The sequence below is a fragment of the Anomalospiza imberbis genome, chromosome 2 (genome assembly GCF_031753505.1).
Source record: "Anomalospiza imberbis isolate Cuckoo-Finch-1a 21T00152 chromosome 2, ASM3175350v1, whole genome shotgun sequence".
NCBI classification, from domain to species: Eukaryota; Metazoa; Chordata; class Aves; order Passeriformes; family Viduidae; genus Anomalospiza; species Anomalospiza imberbis.
This window is the reverse complement of record NC_089682.1, coordinates 55,767,207-55,791,994: the sequence shown is the minus strand read 5'-3', so window position 1 is coordinate 55,791,994 and position 24,788 is coordinate 55,767,207. Positions and strand designations below refer to the sequence as shown.

General features: G+C 37.0%; 1 protein-coding gene across 1 annotated transcript in view; it reads left to right on the top strand.

Annotated features, from left to right (window-relative positions):
* The first annotated feature begins 3,616 nt into the window (after positions 1-3,616).
* FRY (FRY microtubule binding protein) overlaps positions 3,617-24,788 on the top strand; it is a 182,343-nt gene continuing 161,171 nt past the window's right edge. Inside the window, exons 1-2 of the mRNA XM_068181162.1 lie at positions 3,617-3,836; positions 7,907-8,005. Of these exons, the coding sequence (XP_068037263.1) occupies positions 3,632-3,836; positions 7,907-8,005 (304 nt within the window). The 5' untranslated portion in view covers positions 3,617-3,631. The remainder of the gene's footprint in view (positions 3,837-7,906; positions 8,006-24,788) is intronic.

Below are 24,788 nucleotides of genomic sequence, written 5' to 3'. Positions count from 1 at the left end.
TAGGGTGTGTGGTGTGGCGGGAAGGACCATAATACATGTACGCTGATAAAGAAGTTGCATTACCAAACCAGACAGGAAGTCTTTTCGGAGTTGGTTTTCCTTTTCCATAATACAGATTTTCTGAGTCAGCCTGCATAAGGTGACACACTGAGAACACTTTTTAGAAAAGCCTTTTCTTGCTTCTACAGTTGATAAGCCAAATATTTCCTCAGCTGAAAAGGAGAATGGCAGCTGTAATGCAGTCATAATAAATGGCTTACTGCATATGAAATATAACAGTATTTGCTGCTATATTATTTTTAAAAAGCTAATGATTATTCTCCCTGTGAGAATTTTTAAAATTATTTTTTGGACCAGGCTAATTTTGTAGCTTCCAATCTGTATTTCTGCAGTAGAGGGTACCATCCAAACTGAAATCAAGCATCAGTTACCTTCAGCACTTACTTACCTAACTTCAGTCAAAATAATTAGTAATAGAAACTGCAGACACTACAACTAGGTAATTTGCTAGAGGCAAAGGGTAAGATGTTCTGATTTAACCTTTGGCTGTAATGGATAAACCAATCCAATTTACTGGTCAGTTATTTAAAGGTCAGTTATTATACTGGCCTTTTAAAATCATAAGAAAGTACTGAACTACACCAAACCTACCAGAGAATTCTGAAGCTTTATAAACCTTTGCTAGCCTGGAAATATAGCCAAGTTCCTGGTATTTGTTTTTCATAATTTGAGCACTTTCATGTTTCAGTTCTGAATGCAACACAGTGATTATTTTCTTGTAGTAATCTCTTCTGAAGGATCTTGTGTAAACCTTTGACAGGATATATAATAGAGTTAAGCTACTAAAATGACACTTAGGCATCTCAATCTCAACAACTTTCAGACACCACTAGAATTCTCAGTTTTCATTTTACCACTGCATATTCCTTTGCTTTAACTGCTCAGGATTTTCAGTTTTCGGAACAAGTATTTGCCTGTTTTGATTTTCAGTTCTGAATGCATTTTCAAGAATGTGTTCTAGAGTAGATCCTTTAAAATCCCCTCAGGGTTAAACTATTCATAGATTCTGGTGTACTCTGACTGGATCAGGGATTTGTACCCTTCTGAAAGACTATGACCAATACACAAATTTGAGTGTCCCAGCAGCAATTTCTTCTGTTGGAAATGTTCCACTTTGCATGCATATTCATTGGGCTGGAGAAGGTAAGATGGTATGGTGCAGCAATTGTGTCACTCCCTGAGAATATGGGACACTCACTTTCAAGTCATTCTTCTAATTAATATTTAATTATGTGTATGTGTCAGAGTTTTTTAAGAAGGAAAAGTTCAGAGCTGTTTTCATATCTTGTAGCCTAGTGCTTAGATCACTTACTGAAGATGTTGAAATTTTATTTAAAGCTTCCTTCAGATTTCAGTTTATAGCTCCTCAAAAGTTAATTCCTGCATTTTTTATTTCTCAGTCTTCACACCTGGTTCAAGTATGTTTATGTGCTCAGATTTAAGCACTTTCTGTTGTTTTGAAAAGCATTTGATGAATTTAATTTGAATTAGTTGGGCTATTAGGAATGCACTAATTATTTTTATGCTGGTTCAGCAAAAGCTGAAAAAACAAATGGAGCTGTGAAAGAAGGAAGCGAGGAAAACTTCTTGAACCTATTTTTTGGGGGGCGGTTTAATTAACTGGGGAAAATGGGATGAGATCCACAGATGATACAGGTTTGAAGAACATGAATTAAATATTTTGGTCTCTAATGAAGACCGGGTTGTAAAGAAATTTTTAATATGTAACTGAGCAATTTAGACACACAATCCCTTTGGTTATAAACTAATTCTCACCACCTAACCTCTTTAGGAATTTTCAAAAGCTTATTTCCACATTTAAAAAGAGCTCATGATCCCTAGAATACTCAGTAAGATCACAAATCCCTGGAATACTCAGTAAGATCATAAAAAGTCCATTTGCTATCTACATTTAATGTTAATTTGGTTTAAATAATCAGTTTGTTCTGAATGTAGAGTATGATTTCTGAGTCCAATATATTTAAGATTGGATCATTCCATTCATAATTTCAGCTTTCAGCCCAATACAATGTAATTCCCAGAAGAACTAGGCAGAATCTAGCAGACTATTTGCATCCTTTGGAATTTCTAACTCAATAAAGTATTTTAAAATATTTTTATATACATATATATATATATATAAATATAAAATTTCCGCTCTTCTCTTCCAAAAGCATGTAGATTAACCATTTACTTATTTACTTTTTTCAGCCGTAAAGTTACAGAAGGTTGTAATGAAGTTCACAAAAAAACTTTGTTTGGAACAGCCAACCTTGTTATCATTACACCAATCTTACAGTTTAGGCTATCTTTAGGAAAGTAATTAAAGCATTTTTGGTATAATTGTTTTTAAAAAGATAAAAGAAATCAAGTTTTATCTTCAGTTGTTAAAATCACTTTTCCTTAGGTATCTACAGTTGAAACATTATTTACTCTCCCTTTGAATTACCACTCTGCTTATTCACTTTGCCATATTACGTGCTGTTTTTTAACAACAAAATGCATGTAGTCAGAAGATTTGTTTGTTTTAATTTATTAATTCATTTTTTCTCATTTATGGTAGAATTTAATAAGAAAATTAGCAGGTTCATAGAAAATGTTTCAATTTGTCTTCTTTCTGAATATTTGAGAAAGGAAGGTCACATCTTTGGGAAGCTCAAAAGATTTCATTGGGATAACTGGAACAAAACAAGAAAAGCGCCTGGAGTTTTATTTAAATGGAGAATTTACAGACTATCTCTGTCATACATGTATTTAAATGTCTTATTTTTACTAGTTGGCAGTTATATAGAGAGACAAATTAATCACGCTATTACATCTTTGATTTCTTCAGTAGGAAATAACATTATTGCTCCTTGAGGAAAGAAAACCCAAACTGATAGTTGTGGCCATAAAACTCTTTGTGACTAGGACTGTTTATCAATCTTCAAAATGTAAGTTTGTGAAGTGACAGGACTAAAAACCCAAACATACTGTTTGGGTAGTGCCTTTCCCCTGACAGGTCCCTCGGCTGGCATCTGGAGTTTGGTTGTTTGTTTGGATGTTGTTTTGTCATTGTTTGTTTGTTTTGTGTGTGTTGTTTTTGTTTGTGGGTTGGGTTTTTGGGTTTGGGTTTGTTTTTCTCTCACACTGTTTTCTTTTCGTAAGGTTAAGCAGCACCTGTTTAACTTGCCAAGTTAATGAACTATTAATGAACTGATCTGAGAAATGCTGTGGGTATAATATAAACCATACTAGCCTTAGACAGTGCCTCATATTAAATTGTAATTTCCACTTTGCAGAGATTGTGCTGCTGAGCTCAGGTTTTCTGAACTTCCTAATTATCTCAAAAGTTTCAAACTAATTATTTCAGCCTGCCTCCTCCCTGGGCTGTTTCACTGATGCAAGGAGGGGCCATACAGTAACACTACACCTGTCCCAGCACACGCCTCTCAACCTGCTCAACTTCCCCAGCGGGTGAGTTGAGCATGAGAACATCCGAGATTGCTCGCTCTGTAACCACTGGTCCCGACACTTCTGGGCGTGCGGGCTGGCTTCACGCTGGGGTGCCTTTAACGCTCAGTGCTCCATCATGGCACTGGATGACAGCAGCTTGTGCTCCAGGACTAAGAGAAAACTTAATCCCCATCAGACTTGTTATAAATCAACAAGACGGAGAAGCCTGCCACCAGACATCCTGCTAGAAAATGATTTTAAAGGAAAGTTTCAAAAAAATATTAGGAATATAGATCCTATACACCCAAGGCGCACTAAGAAAAGACCTTCTATATTTTCAGGTAGGAAATACTATTTCAATAGTATGTTAGTGCAGTATCTTTTAACCTTTTTGGTAACTGCAGGATACAGCACTGGATTACAGTCAGAACTTATTTTGTTTTAAAACCTAAGACAGTTTTCATGGATAGATTTAATCAAGTGCCATTTATGTTAAATTATGTCAGCTGTTGGATTTTAAATGATGGAACCAAAAAGACAGCCTTCATGTTTTTGATTTTGTGTTGCTTGCTTGAGGGTTTTTTTTTAATACTTAGCATTCAAAGAAAGCCAGTTGTTTCTCCTGAACTTTAAACTGCATTTTGCTTAACCTTACTTACAAATAATACAGCCAACAGCTGTAGCGTAAGAATCTCTCTTGCTGCTCTAATGTTGTATCTCATTGCTTTTCTGGAGGAGAGTGGTTTGGAGAGCTCTTGAGTCTAGCAGACTTTTTTGTGTGTGTAACCAGAAATTAACATCGCTAAATAATCAAATGCATGCTTCAAATTCCTGGTTTGAACTGGAGCCTGTAATGTCAGGAGTTAATAATTTAGTTTAACTCCCTAGTTGTTAAGAAGTAGGAACAAGGTGTGAGTGGATTTCAGTCAAGCTAATGGCAAGCTGGAATATTTTGTTGTGTTGTGCTTTTAAATAATTTTAAATGTGCCTAAAAATAGGCAACAGATTATTATGAGGACAAAGGATTTGTTGGAAAACAATTATGTCATCTTTACAAGGAGCACTTAAAAGGTTCTAGGGGGAAAAATCAATACCAGCTAATCCCTGCTGAAACTGAAAACGTGTTTCTGTGAGGCAATCAAAGGAAATTAAATCCTTTATAGAAAAAAAACTTCTTTAAATTTAAGTATCTCCCTTTCCAGATGAAAATCAGGGTTTTCACATTTCTGGGGGAATTAGTACAATCATATCGATCTTTGAAGGCTTGTGAAAATAAATAATAAATTGTGAAAAAGAAAAAATTATTTAAATATTAATATTATATTCCTTAGTTGAAGCTAAGCTTACACAGGTACCTTTTCAAGAGCTGAAACACTGATGAACCAATGGGAGTACAGTGTTAAAAGACAGCACAGGGCAGCATTGTTTGTGTGGGATTTAGATCCTCTATTGAACCTTAGTTAAGGTAGCTGAAATATTTCAACACCTCAGGAAATAAAGCTTTTTTCCTCCTTCCTATTCTACTTCTAAAATGCAAAAAAGCTTTAGCAGGTCTCAGGTCAGGTGACTGAGACATGCCCAAGGCTCCTGGGCTTCCCATCACTAAGGTGATGTGGTCTGTTGGTGCCTCTCAAATCACATTATTTTGCATAGGATAGACCCTCTGTATCTTACCTGACTTTGTATCTTATCTTTATCTCAGTTGCTACTTTTTATGTTTTACTTACCTTTTCTGTTTCTGAATTACTCTGTGATTGTGGGTTTTTTCTCCTCTAACTTTTCAGATTTTTTCCTGTACATCATTTTTGTTAGGAAAAAAAATATATAATATGTTTTTGGCTTTTTCTTTGGTCTTCAAAACTCAAACTCTGTTGTGTTTACTCAGATTTCACCTTTATTCTGTGATTTTTTTTTTTAATGCAGTTCTTTCTCTCAGCTCTTTTTCCACCCTCCCAAATTACCACATTAGCAGTAATACTCCATTCTTTGTGCTGTGTCAGGCACAAGCACTTCAATGCCATTTGTGTGTCTGGAACTCTGCCATTATGCTTTTGAAATCCACTGCAGATGTGTTACTGTACACTCAAGGGCACTTAACTCAAAGGTAATGCAAATTGATTCCTATAAGCAACTGATGGAGCATGATGGAAAGATGGGTGTAGCCTTTCATTTGGTAGGTCAGCAGCATACATGGGAGAAGCTTTACTTGATTTGCTTTTGGAAACAGGTTAACAAAGTACACTTGAAGTCCTCTAGACCATTGTCTTTCACACTGTAAATGTAGGTTAGAGTGGAAAAAGAGCTGTATAATAGAATCAGGGAATGGTCTGGGTTGGAGGGGGCTTCTGAAATCCATGTAGTACACCCATCCTACTATAAGCAAGATGTTCCACTATTACCAGGTTGCTCAAGGCCCTGTCAGCAATCTATCTATCTATCTACAATATCTATCTATCTATCTATCAACAATAGATAGATAGATATTAAATGTAAATATAAATAGACAGGCTTGCTCTGCAGTCTTTTGGATGAGTGAAGAATTTAGAGAATGTGGTAATTCCTTCTTCCTTGTTTCAGCCTAATCACCTATTAAAATAAGTATTTTAAATCTATATCATATTGATTCTTCCACATCCTTCTAATCCCTGTATCTCTGCTAAATCTTTTGTAACCCTGTTAGCTGGTCTTGCATTTAGGATGTTGCTGCAATTGAGGTTGAATTCATGGACTTGTTTTCTTCTCTTTTATTCTATCTTACAGAGCTTTACCCATACAATAGTGAATAGTGACACACCAAGGCTTCGAGCTGCAAGGAAATACATCATTGAGACTCTTGTAGCAGTCTTGGTGCAAATTCAGGGAGGAGTCTTGCATGCAATAGGATTCTTTTACAATTTTTTTCTTAACTGTGATTGCTAGAAGTTCTCTCTTTAAACATGAAAGCTGAAACCTGAGAAAAGTGAGTTGTCTGTCTGTCCTGCCATCATGAAGTTAGTCATTCATGTATGCCTAGGCAGGACTATCCAACCAATGGTATCATTGGGTTGTTGTGTTCATCCCCATATGGCAAGGGAGAGAGAGAAACTGTGCTGAAAAACCATGGCATTGCCCAAGAGATACACTGCACAGAGATACCTTTTTCTTCTTTTACAAAACACTTAATTTCTTCTTGTTCTTTAAATTTGAAATGTTTAGAGCTACCATATACTTCAGGACTTGGTTAATATCAACTGCTATTTATATATAAATTTTGATTTTTACTGTTACATGGTTATCCTTTAAAAAAAAAAAAAAGACAGGCACAGGGGACCATAGTCAACATTATAGGGCCATTTATTGCCAACAGAGAGGTTCATCACCTTGATTAGTGGAGTTTGTACAGATTTGCTGATATGCTCTCTGTTCAGCATATTCTCATGGCCATGACTGAACCTCACTCTGGCAGGACCATGGAAAAATGAACAGTGTCTTGTCTTAACCTGAAGATAAACCCCTCACTTGTTAAAGAGAGAAGAAAGAATTGTATAAAGACAGAGTGGGCAAAGAGGGGACCTTAGGAGACCAGGTCTTGACAGAGCTACCTTGAAAAACTAGATTGAACTAACTCAAGCAGCATAAAATTAAAATGGATTAGCTAAACATCATTAAATGTGTATGCTGACTAATGTTTAAAAGCACAATAGCTTGAAGAAAATTAGTCTGTATTTTTTTATTTTAATCTAGGGAAGTGAAGGGTGAGTTTTTACTCCTATTTCTTTTTGACAGAAGGTTGCTGATGTTGTTTGAGTTTTCTTTTTATGCATGGAAAAGACATGAGATTTTGGCTGGGAATGTTAATTTTCTATAGAAAATAAAATAAGACAGAAATCACAAAGGTCAAAGTGCTAAAAAAATATAATGGTCAAGTTCTGCTTGGAAGCCATTTGTATTGTGAGCTAGGGATGTTTTTTAAACTAAGTACCATTAAAAATCTACTTATAGTACTGCTATTAGTATCTTGTAGGCTTTTTTTCCTTCTCCTTCATCCCTTGGTCATGTAGGTAGTCCGTATTATTGTTGAATGATGCTTGCTCACTGATGTGTCAGTTTTGAAGAACAGAAGGTGAGAAAAATACTTGGGATTTTCTGCCTCTCCCAGGACCAGGCATGCCTTCATTTCATAGCCATATGCCTGTGCCTCAGATGTTGTCTTCCCAGCCAAAATTAGCTCTGTGTGTTCTGTGGGACAGCACATGATCACTGCTTTGGTAAAAGCAGTGTGGTGTTGCTGTGAGTTAATGTAACGAAGGTCACTGGTTAACAGTACTTTAGAGAGGTACTCAAAGTAAGAACATAGGTTGCTAGTCTGTGATTTTACAACCAAATAGCTAGTATTTTTTAACAAATTCACTGCCTTTTTTTTTTTTTCCAGTGAAAATATTGTCGCAGTTAGAAGTCTTGAGGTACTCTCTCAAAGCATTTCTGGAGTTCAAACCAGCATACAATCTAGCAAAGTCACTTTCTAAAATAAGTAAGTTGATTTGACGCCATATTTGCATGTAAATTATAATAATGAAAAATAATGAAAGAAAGGGTTTTACACATATAAAAAGTTCTTAAAAGTTGTTCAATAGTGACATGAATAAATTATTTAATTCCCCCTGAGTTGTGCAGCTAAGACAGCCAGTATGTATGACTTACTTTTTACTTTTGACTGGCTGTGTTAATTGGGAAAGGCTTGCCAAAATCTAATTACTTTTAATAAGGATGCTTAAAGTAATGGGTACAGTATGTGTCTTGATTCAAATAAGTAATAATGATCTGTGTTCAGTATTTTAATTTGGTGAAGATTTGAATACTCTACCTCCTCTGTGAATAAATTGTACTGCATGGCAATAATGTGTGCTTGTGATCTGCATATGATAATTGCTGTTCAGTTATGGTACCCCTATTGACATTTGGGAGATTGGCCTGTGTTGGTGCTGCATTTTACAAGTATCATGCAGCAGAAGGAAGGGAAGGCAAGTCTGACTTGTCCCAAAGTTTTTCTCCTCCCTGCCTGACTTGAAAACATTGGCTTGGTTTCCCACTAATACTGTTACCAAGACCACCTGCTGACTGAAAATGCAGGAGGAGGGAGGGTTAGCATTTTTTTGTTATTTGCTGTTCATATTGTAAGCTGGCATTAGTTCTGCCTTACTGGTTTTTATTGAGCCTTATGCTAAGATATGCCATTGGTGCATTGCTGATTGTGTGTTCACCCATTGATTTGAGTGAGGGGGCCACTGCTTCATTAACAGAAATTATATTACTGATAACATCTTGCTTTGGTCTGGCCTTTTGCATTTTTGTGGACTCATACATATTTTTATGTATATTACTAAATGTAGTCTTCAGCATTTTAGTTTGTGCGTATTTCTATTAAAGTGACATTTTCTTCAGGAAGGATGGGTTGATGGTTCAGAGAAAAGCTCTGGATTTCTCGTGAAGCCTGATGTAACAGATGTATATTGTCAGACTTGTTTTCTTCTTGGGTTCGCTGGCATTTTATGGAGTGAGGAGAATGATTTCTAAATGTTCTTGTAAGCAAGTGATGAAAATGCCACCTCATCTTTAAATTATATTTAGGACTCAAATGAGGTTCTCTGTGTCCATTGGAGACCAACTTGAACATGGAAATGAGAGAGAGGTAGAGAGGAAGGTGAGGTTAAGATAAGGAAGACTTCTTCTGCTATTGTGGCTTGGATTTTTGTGTTTTGATTTATTGTTTGTTTATTTTAAAAACTGCTTGGTTGTCTCCTAGATTTAAATTGCCAACATCAGTTGTTAGAGATGTTACGACTCTTCTTGAAAGCAAAGACTCCAGTGTTCAAGTGAAAGAATCCCATTTTATTACACAGTAATGTAACTCAAATCTTAAATGTCTAAGGATTTGTAGACTTCATTTGTGCTGAAAGACCTTGTGAAGCAATTACAGCACTGGCATCCCGATTTCAGCACAGATTTCTCTGTGTGCTTTCTTAGAAATAGCATGTGGAAAAAGAACCTGGTTAAGTAACATGGTTTGCCAGTTTCACTGTTGGGCTCTCTGCTATATCCTTTTTAGGGGGTAATGATTAAAGTGTAGAGGAAAATCTTAAAACTTGTGCTGAATGCTCACCTTCTGGGAAATATAATAGTTTTGGTGTTTTTGTACATTTATATGGTTTTCAAGAAGAAGCTTTGAACTAATATTCAACTCTGGTTGTATCTCCAAAGAAATATACCAATATAAAACATATCTTATTTCAAAATAGAAGCCAGAATCGTAGGAAATGCTAGCAAAATAGGAAAAAGACAAAAATATTGTAAAATATTTGAGAATAAGTAAGTCACTCTTTATATCATATGGTAGTAGCCGTAGCTACATTTCAGGAGCAGAAAATCCCTAAGTGCTTGTTGTCATTATTTCTCAGTAAAACTTTCTTTGGCCATCAAGAGGCAATAGAACTGTTTATTCTCTTTATCTTATTTAAGATGTACTGTGAACAGTGCAATCACAAAAAAAAAAAAAAAACAAGACCATTTCTGGCCCACAGAGATACATTTTTGTGCTAATGGACTGGAGAGATTGACAATAATTTTTTTATATAGAGTTGTGAAATACATATTTTAATATGTGAAAGACATTATTTTTGAAATCTTACAGTAGCGCATCTGCAGTAATGAAAAACTTATCAACCAAGTAAAATGTTTTAAAAGAATCAGACTTATAGGTTGTCATAATGGCTTTGATTTAGCCTTCTGGCTGATATTCTGTTCCCCTCCTGAAAAGCAATCTTCATATAAGCAAGTGTAGAAGATGATACTGAAGTATGTTCTCCTGGTAATCTGATGGATCTATGGACTGCATATAAATCACTCAAAAATTTCTTATATAGTGCTTGTTTAATTATAGATACTTCTGTACACTTGTTGTGTGCATTTGGCAGGTAGTTAACTTTCAGCTATTTATACTTTACACATTTACTTGGAGCATACTGTACCCAGGTTAAATCACCTGATAATCTTGGAATCTCTGAAATAAAAATCTGCATTGTTTTCTTGATTTTAATTTTTTTGCTGTTTTACTTCACCTGAAGTTGAACTACAACAATAACATGTGTAGGATTTTCTGAAAGTACTTGCTAAATTTACAGAAGAAATTTTAAAAATCAGTATTTTATTACTCTAAGTGCTAGACTGTTGTACCTAAAGATTGGTGTAGAAAGTAGAATTCATCTTAATTACAAAAGACTACTTAATGAAAAATCTTAGAACATAAGTGAGTTGGAAGATTTCTTTTTTTACTGCTTCTCATGATAAAAGATGCCCTTAAGGATGAAATCCTTAAGGAACTTCTGGTAAACCATCTGTAAGCAGATAGATGCTGAGTTCATATACTTATATTTTTGTAAAGAATGTAGCTTATATAAATTTTCTTTATTGTTATTAATTAAGAGTGGTTACTTTGGAATGTGGTTTTTTATGAGTTTTGGGGGTTGGATCTCAAATAGGAGCCTGATGTGAGTAGCTCAGGAAATTCTTTTTTATATTTGGGGCTTCTGGGAAATTGAAATTTCAGAGTTTTTCACTATATGATATCAATTTAAATTCCTTTGCTCTGGATATACTAATGTGTAGCTGCTATGCAAAGCTAAAATGCGGTATTATATTTAGATATGTTTTCAAAGACCCAAGAAATGTCTATTCATTCTTTTTAATAATATTTTAATATTTTAATGTTTTAATTGATTAAAATAAGAAATCTTTTCCATCTATTATGGGAAGATATTTCTGTTTCAAGGAGAAAAACTCTGTATTTATGCAATGTATATTGTGTGTGACACAATCCTGTGGCTCCTTTTACAAGGACCTGTTGTGTAGTGGACTTTTTATTTATTTAGTTGGTTTAGAACTGCCTGAGGGTATTGATGTGACTTTCTGTGGGGTTTTACTCTGTGTCTTTGGAGTTACTGTTTCATTTTGGCTGTAATGGCAACATGCTTTAGTTGCAGAATGTGTTGGAAATTATCTCTGTGGTTATCTGTATGCTCAATTTTGTGGGGTAATTTATGCTGCAAACAATATAAGACTGGCACATTAATTTTGAAGACTAATCTTAAGTCTGTGTTTTGGTAAGGAGAAGAACAGTTCAGGAGTGCCATCTTTCTCACTGTAATATAATTTGTCCTGTATTTCCTACTTTGTTTAGGATATTTGAAGTAGGCAGTCTCTTGCTGGCCTGTCCTCTCTTGTTCTTCTTCTGCAAGTCAGAGAAATCTCTCTCTAGCAAAGTTGCTCCATTTCTTCCACATTTTGCCTGGATAACTCTCCTAGCAATTCTCAGACCCAGTTCAGAAGTTGGCAAGAGCTGAGGAATCGAGAGACAACTGGATTTGCCACCAGAATTTAGATGATGTTTTGCTGTACACTTGTAGGCTGCTCCGTGGCACCTGGCCTCATGGCAAGAGAACAGCCCCAGGGGTTCATGTAGGCATGGCACTCATGGGCCTGCATAGTGGAGTCACCAGTCTGTCCAGCAAGACATAACTTTAATAACCACAGAGGCCATTAAAACTCAGCACCAGTTTGTTTGGTGGGTCACAATGAAGTGCTTCTGATCAGACTTGTTTAGATTTATCATGGACAGTTACTGACTCCTCTATAGAGAATCATTCAAGTGTTAAATTTTCCACTAGTTGCTGAGGCTCTGTTCTCTAGCAAAAAGTCTAATCTGCAGCGGAGGTTTTACTATTTCACAAAGATGCCAGGGTGAAAGAAGGATGACAAGAAAAGCAGAATACCAGAGACTAAATTAAGCTCACAAGATGAAATTTTAGGGTCTGAAATGTGATTTTCTGCCTAGTGAATTGAGGATAAACAGAACATATGTGTACAAGTCCAATTTAAAATCTGTTCTGGAGCTAGAAAATCAGCAGTTCTACCTTTAGAAGCTAGCAAAAAAGTAATTTAAGTGTAGATTTGTCATACTAAATGTTGTTGGACTCTTAAGTAAGAGTAGTGTCACAGTTTGTTCTTTATCTGGTTTCAGGGTTAAGAATGTCTCTGCATGACCTATTGTTACATATTTATTCTTCCCACTTGAAAGCCCATGCTAAAAGAGGTCTCAGTGAATGTGTAAACTTCACCCATCAGCAAGGACAGTGATGGTGATGGAGATGGAAAAGGCCCAGGTAGTCAATGCTGCCTTTGCCTCAGTCTTTTCCTTCAGGAGATCTTCAGGAATCCCAGGGCCCGAGTCCAGTGGGAAGGCCTGGACTAAGGCTATTCCCTTGGTACAGGGATAACAGGTTAGGTAACATTTGAAACAAGCTGTACATCCTGGGGACCTGAAGAATGCAACCCCAGTGCTGAGGAAGCTGGCTGGCATCATGGTCCGACCAGTCCTGATAGTTTTTTAAAGCTCATGGCTTTAAAAACTGTGGGAGGTTCCTGATGACTGAAAGAGACCAAATGTGACTCCTTTCTCCAGGAAAGGCAACAAAGAGGATCCAGCAGCTACTGGCTGGTAATCCTCACCATAATCCCTGGGAAAGTGATGGGGCAAATAATCCTGTAATCTGTTTCCAAACGTAAGAAAAGTAGATGACCAGCAGCAGTCAGCATGCTTGTATGAAGGAGAAATGATGCTTTACGAGCTCTGTAGCCTTCTAAAACAATAGATAGCCAGCTTGGTGGATGATGGAATGTGCTTGCCACAATGGAAGGTCAAAGGCATTGTTTGTTTCAACTTTAGAATGGCTTTCGGCAGTATCTCCTTGAACATCATCATAGATACAATGATGAAGTACAAGCTCAATGGATGAACATGAGGTGAGGTGAGTGGAAGGCTGAGCTGCCAGGCTGACTGGGTGGTGACTGGCAGCATGAAGGCTCACAGGAGGTCAGTCACTATCAGCATAGCCCAGGGGCTCATAACTGAAGCCAGTACTGTTTATCAGGAATCTCATGAAGCTCAATGAAAGCAGAAGTCAAGTTAATACAATTTTAACATGGTTTTGTTCAATGTTTTTCCTGCTACTTCTACAAGTACTTTGTTTCACTCTGTATTACTGAAAATCTTACCCATTCTCTTACTCTGCTTTCCAAGATTATTATAATTGTTTAGGCATTTCCTCATTATTCTGTTAATTGACAACCTTTCTCACTAAATATTTCCAGAAAATAGAATCTACTTTTTTTGTTTGTTTGTTTCTTTATGTGTAAGATTAATGGAAAAACTGTCAAGCAATCCTATAGGCCTACTTCATTGTGTGTAGCCCATAAGTGAGGCCCATTGTTGCAGAAGACACCTTTCTTTTCTTAGCTCACTTGCTTTCCTCCACTCCTAATACTTGCAGACGGAATGGTGGAAGGAACTTCCATGAGCATTAGCATTGCTCCTTTCTCACAGTAGAGGTCTAGAAGGAACAGATGCAGTAACTTTAACGGAGTTATCGTCCTATAAAGAGTGATTATCACTGTCCATTCAGGCATTTTAAATCTTCAAGCTCATTTTCTGACCATACTTCTTGCAATTAGAGCTAAAATGTATCTGTTCCTGCAACAGCTATAGTTTAATAAGGGCTCAGCCAGAAAAGTGGCTTGGAAGAATGTTCTTACCATAAAAAGCAGTGCCTCTTATAGGTAAAAGTGCTTCTTATAGGTGTTTGTAAATGCATGTGGGTGTTTGGGAAAGCTATTTACCCACAGAATACTTATGACAAGCATATATCTGATTTTTAAAAACAGGTTGAGTTTTTTTTTATTTAAAAGGAACATTTTCTTTTTGCTTTTTTCCCCCACCTGAACACTCATCAGCCTCATTGCGTTGACCTGTGGGGATACTCATAACCTCATTTGAACTGAAGGTAATGAAGGTAAAACTGTAGCCCCAAGACACACCCACTACTCAAACCAAACTTCTGCTCCTTACTAGTGCCGGCACAAGGAGACCTGATGGAAATTATGGGGGAAAGGGAGGGGACGGAAGAATTTCACAGCTCTTTCAACAATAGCACAATCTCAGGTTAGCCTAATCAAACAAGAAAACACATTCTGGGTGAAATGTGTCGTATTATCAGATGGGGGGGAAGTATCTTTCTGTTCTTGGAGAAGTTTCCATTTTAGAAAGGATTCTGCTTGTGCTGATGCTATGTTTTTAGTTCACTGAATTAGTCAGTAGCTGGCGATGACCTCCCTTGATCTGTGGAAGAGTTCAGGCAAGGTTCGTGCGTTGGAGCCCGGTGTGAGTGGGGAGGATACGGTGTCACTGAGCACTGGTACCTGACTGAGCATGAGCTCAGGTTCCACACCCAGCACTGCCTGCAGCTACACTGAAAGAATTCAAAGCAGGTGAATCCCATTTGTTATTTTTTTTTATTATCACCATTCCCTTTTGAAATTAGGTTGCTGTAAAAGGTAACTGGATTTTTTTCCAGATCTAAGTGCCATATTCAAATAAAAGCATTCCATCTCAGTGGATTGTTTTCAGTTATATAGCCTATATTTTAGATCTTATTTCACAGCTGAGAAGCCAAACCAGAGATGAAAAAGAAAGAATTTTCCTCTTCTGATCTGGCAAAAAAAAAAAAAAAGGGCAGAGAATAAGATCTGCTGATTTTAATAAGTTTTTAAATAATGAGTTTAGATTTTCACAGCCTTTAATGATGCAGTGGACAAACAAGTACATGGGAGTTTGCTACTTATCCAGATTAGACACTTCACAATATACAAAGCAACCGTTCGATGTTTCAGAAGCTAAATGCTGTTGAAAATCTAAGCTGTGGTGATTCAAAATCATTAATCATGTTAAATGTATTTAAAGCAAGTGAAATTACTACTGCCTTTTCTAGGAAACAGTTGAATTTAAAATGTGGCATCTTTTTGTACTTTCTTCCTTGTGTACTGAGCCTAAAGTATTTTCTTTTTTTTTCTTTTAGTTAATAAAAAGCAGATTGTATATTTTGTTTTGTACATTTTTTTTTGCTAAATTGCAGTTCCCATTCAAATGTAGCATGCGAGAAACCTTGAGTAACATAACCCTCTTGAACAGGAAAAAGGTAATTTGCCTTTTTCCAACATAAGCAGGCAGGTGTATTAGACCTCATGTCTTTGGGAGACCCAAGTCATTTTTTGGTTTAGCAGGAAGGGATGGACTCTGAAGGCTAGAAAAGACCCAGTTATAAAGGCTGCACTTATATTTAACTTGGCCTCTGTGAGGACACTTGTACTTCTGTAGAACAGCAGCAAGTTGGAAAATGCTGGAGCCTGTGCCCAGATCGAAGTGTTGCTTTTGCAAAACCTTCACCATAGCAAGGGAGAGCCCTTGAACAAGTGCTCATCAGTTAAAAAGTACTATGTTCAGGGGGGAAAAAAAGCAGGAAAGAAAGATTCTACCTCTCAAATTGACATCTCTCCTGGCACAGATTACTCCAAAAGGTGAAACAATACATACTTATAGATAATGTTTTAATTAAAAAAAAAGTCTTGCTTCCCAGTACTTAAAAAAAACATTATAAAAATATTTTGCAAGTCACAACAAGCATTCTTATGTAAGATCAGTGAGATTTTTTTAATCCAAATTTTTCTCTCCTATCTAGCCAGCATCTAAACACACTGTTGTGCAAGTTAAGGGTGTTACATAGTAAATTCCAGATGCTGTCTCTCACCAGTGCTTGCCTAGGAGGGTTATAGGAAAAGTGAATTCAAAACTACATAACACAAGACATATTCCCTTCAAAAACTGTTTAGGATTGAGATGGTTTACTGACATAAATTCTTGAAAGAATGGAGAAAATAATTTTGAAAAATAACAGGAGAGCACTAAGGCAGATGTTGTAACTGAAATGTATGCATGTAATGAGAAACAGATATCTCGCTGTAAAATCATATGGCCTGATTTTTCTTGACAATACCTCACAGCACTGTAGTCATTTATGTAAAGTTGCTGTAAAGTAGCCAGTGGCTTGAGTCATGAAGATTTTAGCTCACAACTATTTGTGTTTACTTTGGATATTCAGAAATATTTTCAAAGGGATGAAGGGCATGATGACAGCCTAGCTATTAAAGGTATCAAGTGAGCTAAGAAGTGTATGTGCTTGTCCTGTTTATAACCTATGGTGAGGGAAAGAATTTTTTTTTTTTTTTAATGTACCAGCTGGCATGACTTCTGGGCTAATCCTGATTTTGAAGTGTTTTCCCACCTTGAAGCAAAAAAGTTTTAAAAATTGTTGATGTTATCTAGCTTAGTCATTAGGTCTCTGGTCTAACTGGAGGTAGCACTGATCTGAGCTCCGTGAACCTGAGCTTTCTATTAGCACCTCTGAGTAAAATGAAAAAAAAAAAACAAAACTCTTATACTGTAATAAGCCAGGGTCCAGCTATTGCAGAAACTTTACTCACAGCAGGGACCTGAGTCCTGGAGGATGTGCAGTCTTGTTTGTGGTGGTACATGTCAGGGAAGTACATGTACTACCTGAAGGAAAGGAAGGAAGGAAAATTGATGGCAGTGATACAAACAAATTGATGCCAGTGATATGTCATCATTTGAAAAACTGGTAGGTAACCTATGACCAGCTAAATGTGATGGTGCTCAGTTTCCCTGTTGCAGCCACATAATTCTAATGCAGCTGTTGCAAGAGGTAGCATTTTTTTTGAATCATTCAGAGTGGACACTGTATGCATAAGGCCCACCTGAGGAGACTGGAGGTGTTTGTGTTACAGGGGCACGTGTGCCAGCTCAGACCCAAAGCCTTGCTGGTCTGACCCTCTCTCTGACAGCAGGCAGAGCCTGATACCTGATAGGAAGGTGTAAGGGGCAGCAAATGTAGTACAATCTGATCCCGTGTCCATCTCATCTTGATCTATAGTAGATGGAAGCTGGTTGAAATATTTCCAACATTTTTGTTCTCATTTTTTGAGAGAAGTAAAAAAATTGACTTATCTTCTAAGATTGATGTTTCTAGTGGAGCAAAGGGACATAAGCAGAAGGATACCTTTCTGCAGAATAATGTAAACATTGAGATGTGAGTATCAAATAGGTCAGCCAGAAAGGAAGAAGTGTTAATAATTGAAGACAGAATGAGAGAATGGAAAGGAAAGTTTAAAAAAAGAACAAGTAAGCAAGTAGCCTGTCACTAGACCATCTTATTTAAAGTCAGAGAGAACTTTAGGAACTGCTCTGGCAGAATTAAGAGAAAGAAAATATATCTGTAAATGTCTTTGAGATTCAAGAAAACATTTGGATTAAAAATCACACTCAGGAAGTGCATTGAGATAAAATCTGTATGACGGATGGATTAGTATTAGAGGACAAATTGGAGCTACTGCACTGAAAATTCCACCTTCTAATTAGATAATTAGTGAAAACATTATACACGTGAAACATGTTACAGGGAGGTATCTTGTGGAAAATGGATATTTTGAACATGTTATTCTCCAAGGGAGACAAAACTAAGGTGTGTGATGTAGTTTGTTTGGGTCAGGGGTACCTTAGTTTTGGCATCAGATCACCATTCCGAGTGGGTACACACTCCTTCCTTGTGTGTCTTGCTGTGCTTTCTGTCACATATTGGGCACCTCTCTGAAAAGGTGGGAGCTTTTCCTTTCCCAAGGCAGGTTCCATTCCTGGGGAGGAAACAGAAAGGGGAGTTTTCCCCAGCTCCGTGACCCTGGCAGAACAGGGGGAAAGCTGTGCTTGAAATCCCAGGGTGTGTCTGAGAAGAAGAATGAGGAGAAACAAAGCGGAGAACTCTTATGATCTCAGCTGCAGTAATGTGCAGTAATAGAGACCCTGTAGGAACAAACAGGTTACTTCGGAAAATGCCATGTAATGGAAGGTGTCCCTGGCCATGGCAGGGGTTTGGAATAGTCAATCTTCAAAGGTCCCATCCAACCCAAACCATTCCATGACTCTGTAAATATCTAGCAATGGGCAGCCCTTCCCCTTCCTGCCTTCCACCTCTCTGCCCTCCCACAGACTTTTCTGGAGGGCAGAAGAAATACAAATGTGTGAGAGAAGGGAAGTGGCACAGGAGTTTATGACTTATTATGGCCCTAAATTCTGCAGTATTTGAGGATTCAGTCTATGCATTGTGTAATGGGGAAATACATGTAATAACTTGAGAAAAAGAAGGACAGCCACAGAGTCTGGATTCCCTCTGTCCTAGACCTGGTACCAATCTCTAATGAGTAAATTAGCAAATACAAATTATACTGTGAGTGTGTGGGTGGGGTTCAGTTACTTCATCTCATCTCTAAAACAGAATGAGAGTCACCTTCAGTGGTGGTGTAGAAACTTCCTGCTATAAGGAAGGTTTGACACCTAATGCTAGGATGTTTGGAGAGTATGCTATGTAACCTTGTCTCTAAAATACAGGTAAGGGTTTGTTACAAAACTGAAAAGGGAAGTTTATAGGATTTCAGTAATGGAAAACAGCTTGTTTAGGGATGGTTCCTGGAAACTTCAGGTGAAGAGCAGGAAGAAAATACTGCTGAAGTTATTCTTTTTACCTGCTAATGCCTGTGGTCTGTGCTTTTGGGACACAGGCTGCATTTTGACACAGGATGCACAGCAGTATTTCTTGCATCAGTATTGCCTGAATCTGTGCCCCAATGGTAGTGGTGTGGATTTCCTAATGGCTTTCAGGATGGTATATTTGTGGCATATGTATGGTAAGTCTGGGCAAACAAAATTTGTTTCTGGCTGGCCCATGTTTCCAGATACTGTTCAGCTAGGGAGAAATTCAGAGGTGAATGACAGAGTCCTAAGAGGATATGTCAGTTTGACAGCTCCAAAGAAAATTCAAGGGAAGCATAATAGTACTTTGAATCTTGAAGGCATAATTCCAACATTAACCAATTAATCCTCTGCAAAATGCCTAGTTATCATTTGTTATTTATAGATTAGGCACAAACTCTTTACAACCTATTTAATTACTCTAATGAATTCACTAAACGAGCTGAGGATGAGAGCTGGGTGATGTGTGAATCTATAATGTATCTATGAAAATATTTTATTCTATTAAATACCATTCAATAGGTTTCTATTTAAATATTATATATAACTACCCAAGTTGCCTGATGCCCTTGCTTCAGAAATACTAACGTGTTTCATTTCAATGCTACTGTTTTCCATTTTGGTGCAGTTTATGATGTAAACATGTATTCCTTATGCATTACCGTTGTCTTGTTTCCGCCTGTTTTGCTTCCCATCACTAGGTGGCAATAGCTGAACAGTCACAAACAGGAGGCAAAACAAAATGGTGCAGCAAAACTAATGAGACATAAACTAAGTAGGATTTCTATTACTTTATTTAGAGATTATCATATTAAATAAGATTTCCTTGATGAAGTCTTATGTGGAGTGCTTTCTGTCACTCTGTACTTTTAATTTGGATCATAGCAAGATGTTTGTTTTGCCTTGTTAATACATGGGACATCATAGTACATAAAATTTGGTTGGTTTAGATACTATAGTTTTGCTCTTTGATTCAGCAGAGGACATTAGTAAAGCTGTGGATCTAATGTATGTTATATCTGCGAGTCTCTGTGAATAGTTCTCATACCTTAGGGTATCTATAATCAGGCTAGACACCTATATTTAGGCACTGGAATACCTTTGAGGTATGACCTGCATCCATCTGAATGCTGGCACAGTCTTTCAAGAGCAGGGCAGAAAGAGGTTCCCAGAGGAGGGAATGTGAAATCATGAAAGCAATGCAGCCTATCCCAGGACATGACGATATCCTTTTTGTTTTCCTCTGTTAGGTGTGTTCTGCACTGGAATCAAATGAGTCTGGGAATCACTCTTTGTAGTGTTGCTTTATTTTGTCCAAGATGACTAGACAGTATCAAAACCATGAAGATGCTAATAAGCAGCCCTTACTTATTCCTGAAGTGAAGAACTCCAGACAGCCTAACTTTTATACAGACTGTACCAGTGTGAATGCAGTCTGATTCCATGGAAATCAGAGGCACAGATCTAATTCAATATATGGTATTATTTGGCTAGAAGGGCTTAGTATTTGACTCAAAATAAGGAGGAAAAGCTATTTGAAGCCATAGAAAATAATCATAATCATGATAAAGCATATTAAAGCCTTCAGTAGTTCATCAGAGCTGCTTTAGACTTTGAGATGTGTCCACACCACTGCTCGGAAGACAAAATTTGAGTCTATATTTGCTTTGTTACTGTTGTCATCCCTAAGAGGCTTTCGGCTACTCTTCACATTTAGCCTCAGATTTTGAAGAGTTAAGATTGCAAAATCCACATAGGCCCTTTCATACCAAGCTAAAATGAGCCCTAGAAGATTGTGCAAGACTGTACTATATTCAAATCTCCATGTGCTTTTTTAAGGATTCCTGCAAGCATTGCTGAAAGCACAGAGGACTAAACTGCCTGAATGACTGTAATAAACAGTAGTCACTAAAACTGTAAACAAAATTAGTACCTATGCTACTAAATGTTAAGAATCTAAAAATCTAGTTTACAAAAGTAGTTACCCTAAGTATCATGTGTATACAGTGAGGAGAAACAGGGTGCTTTGAACAAATATTGTGTTCTTTACCGGAACTCTCTGGAACTATTGTGTCATGCTGAAGGCACTCACTTCCCAGTGTAGGCATCTGAGCTGGATGCCTCAAGATAGATATTGTGAATACCTCCAGCAGTATGTGGTTTTGTTATTCTTGTTCCTTTACTGAGTGAAAGCTTTGGAAGTCTATTTTTCAGATGTTTTGCAGTGACAATAGCTGTTCATGCAGCATTCTTCTCACACGGACACTTCTGACCATGCTGATGAACAGTGTCTCCCAGCTTCTTTTTCCCCAAAGCTGGGGCATGGAAACTCCACGGCTCCAGACTTTGTTCAGACTGAGAAGGGTATTATCCAGGTAACCAAGGTTCCTGGATATTTGTTTCCTCTGAGCTCAGAAAACAGTGGGAGAACAGAAAGTGCTCAGTGTGTCACAAATATGGAGCGTGAGTTATACACAAATGTTTATAGTTTAAACATTGCTTATGGTAATCAGCAGGTAGTTCATCGTGGCAGGCACATGAAAAGCCTTACATTTTGAATCTGTGGTTTGGTATGGTGAAAAAAAAGCAACTCTTATTGTCAATTCCAATGTAGTAGTGTCATAAAGGAGGAGCCCACTGTACCTGTAAATGTGTAAGTCTGTAACAGCCCTCATCAGACAATTTACTTTCACTGACAGATTTCATATACTCATGCCTATCTTTCACAGCCTGGAATATGTAATTAAATTGTAAATATCACAAAGTCAACAAAAATGAAATTGGAAGATATGTAACTTCAAAATTTCGTGTGAGCCTACCAAAAATAAGTTCAGAGCACTAAATTAGAGTGCTGGTGTTTCTGCCATTTCAGTGTGTTGTTCCTGCTTTAGGAGTGTTTCCAAAATATGAGTAAAATCATTATATATATGGAAGATATCTTACTTGCAAATTTAGACTGGCAAATATTTAAATTTAGCATTTCAATTTTTAAAAAATATTTTATGACTAATGATATAAATTAGTAAGATTTTAATTGATTATACTTTTAATTTTAAAGAAGATGTTAAAAAGTTAAGTTCTGAGTAATTTATGTGAAGGGTGATATTTTTGAAAGCAGAGCCAATAATGGAGGAGTATCAAACCTGAAGTAAATCTTAACAACTACCATTCTGCATGAACTCATTCATATGATGCCAAAAATATAGACTCCGAGAGTGGTGGCATTTTTCCTTAATATGTTTTGTCTTTATATATCCATTGAGCTTGAGCTTTTCAGTATTTTAGTACAGCATCATACTGTCAGTGGAAGCACACAATAGGCAGACATGTTCTTCAGAAAGACTACTAAATTGTGAGGGCAGTGACATTCTGGAATTATGTTGTGATGCAATGGATCTGCCACTCCTAGACGAACAGTTGAACGTAGCTGTAACCTTTTTAATGTTACTCCACAAGGAAGTGCAACTAGGCATTAGGTGATACTTTAACATGCCAGACACAAAGTCTTCCTATGGTAGTCGAATCCAGGTGTCCTTGGATGCAATAGCCCATTTATTTCTTCACCAAATGATCACAAAGTCAAGAAAAGATTGTTAGACTGGTTAGACTTGATAACTGGTGAAGACCAAGTGGCAGGAATGTTACTGGATCCTGTTTCTACGAGCTGACTCAAAATAAGCAAGGATAGATCTGAAGACCTGAAAACACAGACTTGAGAAATAAAAAGGATCTGGATAGTGACAGTTAAGAAAACTGCCTGTGTGGGATGTCTGAAATTTCTTTACTTGAAAGCACCAAAACCAACCAACCAAAAAAACCTTGAACTTTTCATTTTGGTTGTGAGGGACGCATGGGACCCTCAGGAGCATCCCATGGAGCTAACAGATCACCCATGTCAGCTGGTGTTCTCCTGACAGCAGCAGTACAAAAGATGAGCTGAGTATGACTGTGGAGGAATAAAAAGCAAATGGTTAAACATCCTTACTCCTTTACAACTTCAAAATAAGAAGATTGATTTTAAAGAGTCCAGTATCCAGTGAGGTTGAGAGATGGATTAAGAATAAGATTTGACCACTAACTACATGAATACTTTTGCCTTTAGTTTTCATTTTGTCTTGTAGAACAGAGATAGGAGGAGTAACAAAATCAGAACAAAAAATCAATTGTGAGGTGTTAAAAAAACCTCAAAGATCTTCAAATTCACATTACAAAAACTAGTTAACTTCCCATTCATTCACTCAAGGAAGAGTAGGCATATGACATTGCAGCTTGGGTAATAACATTTTTGTTGAGCATATCAAAAGAGAGATTCTGCCCTGTAAATATAAACCACAGATTTGTTGGGGGGAAAGCTATCAGCATCAACAGAGAGGCTGCTTGATACTCAAGACTGGAAAAAAAAAATTGCTGGTAGATTATATTTAAAGGTGTGTATTTAATTTAAAATTGGATAAAATATAATATGGATTTAGGAAATATAACTACTTGCAAATTAACCTCCTGTTTTTATTTTCAACAAGAGAGTTGCAATAAAATTAATTTATCTGTCATCTCCAGAAAAGCATGTGATATAGCAGCAGAGGGGAAATTATTGCTTAAATCCTTGAACATAGGAATTAATGCAGTATTTGTGAGGGTGAATAAGGACTTCCAGACCTACTTGGCATTGTGTCTGGTAAAAAATCAGTTAGTGGGATGGTGGAAAGTCATCAGTCCTAGATCTTGGAACTTCCCTTATTTGGTGTTAATTTTAACTTCAATTGTAAAATGCTGAATTGTGCTGGCTAAAACAGGATGGCACCAAGAGGCGGCTTTGTCAGTGGAGGGGTAGGGAAGGAGGTACAAATGGGACAGCAGGGTCTCATTATAAATTGGGGATGCAGAGTGACAGCAATGGGATGATAATTAACAGCATAGAGAGAAAGAGCTGATCAGCTTTCATGGACATGGCTGGTGAGATGAAACCTGAGATACTCTGAACATTTCTGGTTGTTCATGTCCATGAAAGGGTGTAAACAGGTTTTGAGTGAAGTTCATTTAGGAAGGTTTACAAAGTGAGTTTAAACAACAGCCTGTCATTAGTGAGGACACAAAACCTTATCTCTAGATGAGGTATGTTTCCAGAAGACAGTTAGCATATTTTCAGTGAGATCCACAAGAGCTTGGTCTCAGTGACCCTTGTGTTCCTCAGTTTCCAATCCAAACATCAAATATTCCACATACTGAAACTAAGAGTTATGTGCAAATATAATTGCTGACAAAGTTTTTAGAAGAATCAGCAGCAGACAAGCTCTGTTTTGTCTCAGATACTACAATTATGAAATGCTGCAGGAAATTTATTTCACTAAGTGAGAAAAAAAAGTTCTGTTATTCCCAGGAAATAATATCTGGAAGGATGATACCAAAAATATGTGAAACAAAAAGTGTTTTGGAAACTGATTCTTACTTTTCTTCATTACCATTAAAATATGCATAGTGATGTAGTGTGATTATGTGAAATGAAACCTTAGGAATATGGAAATTGTACCTAGCAATTAAGTATTTTGTAGAAAATAGATTAACAAGCAGTGAATTGCTTCTGCCTCATTTTTTTTATGTGAATTCCGTTCCTTTTTAGAAACCATTATTCAAGATAAAAATGATATCAAACTGAGTTTTCTGTGGCTGTTTCAGAGGTGAATACAAAGCAGTGAGCTGTCTGGCTTATTTGGCGTTATGAATTCAGCTTGATGTCTTTCATCTTTGTTGGGGGGGGTGGAAAAAGTGTCAACAA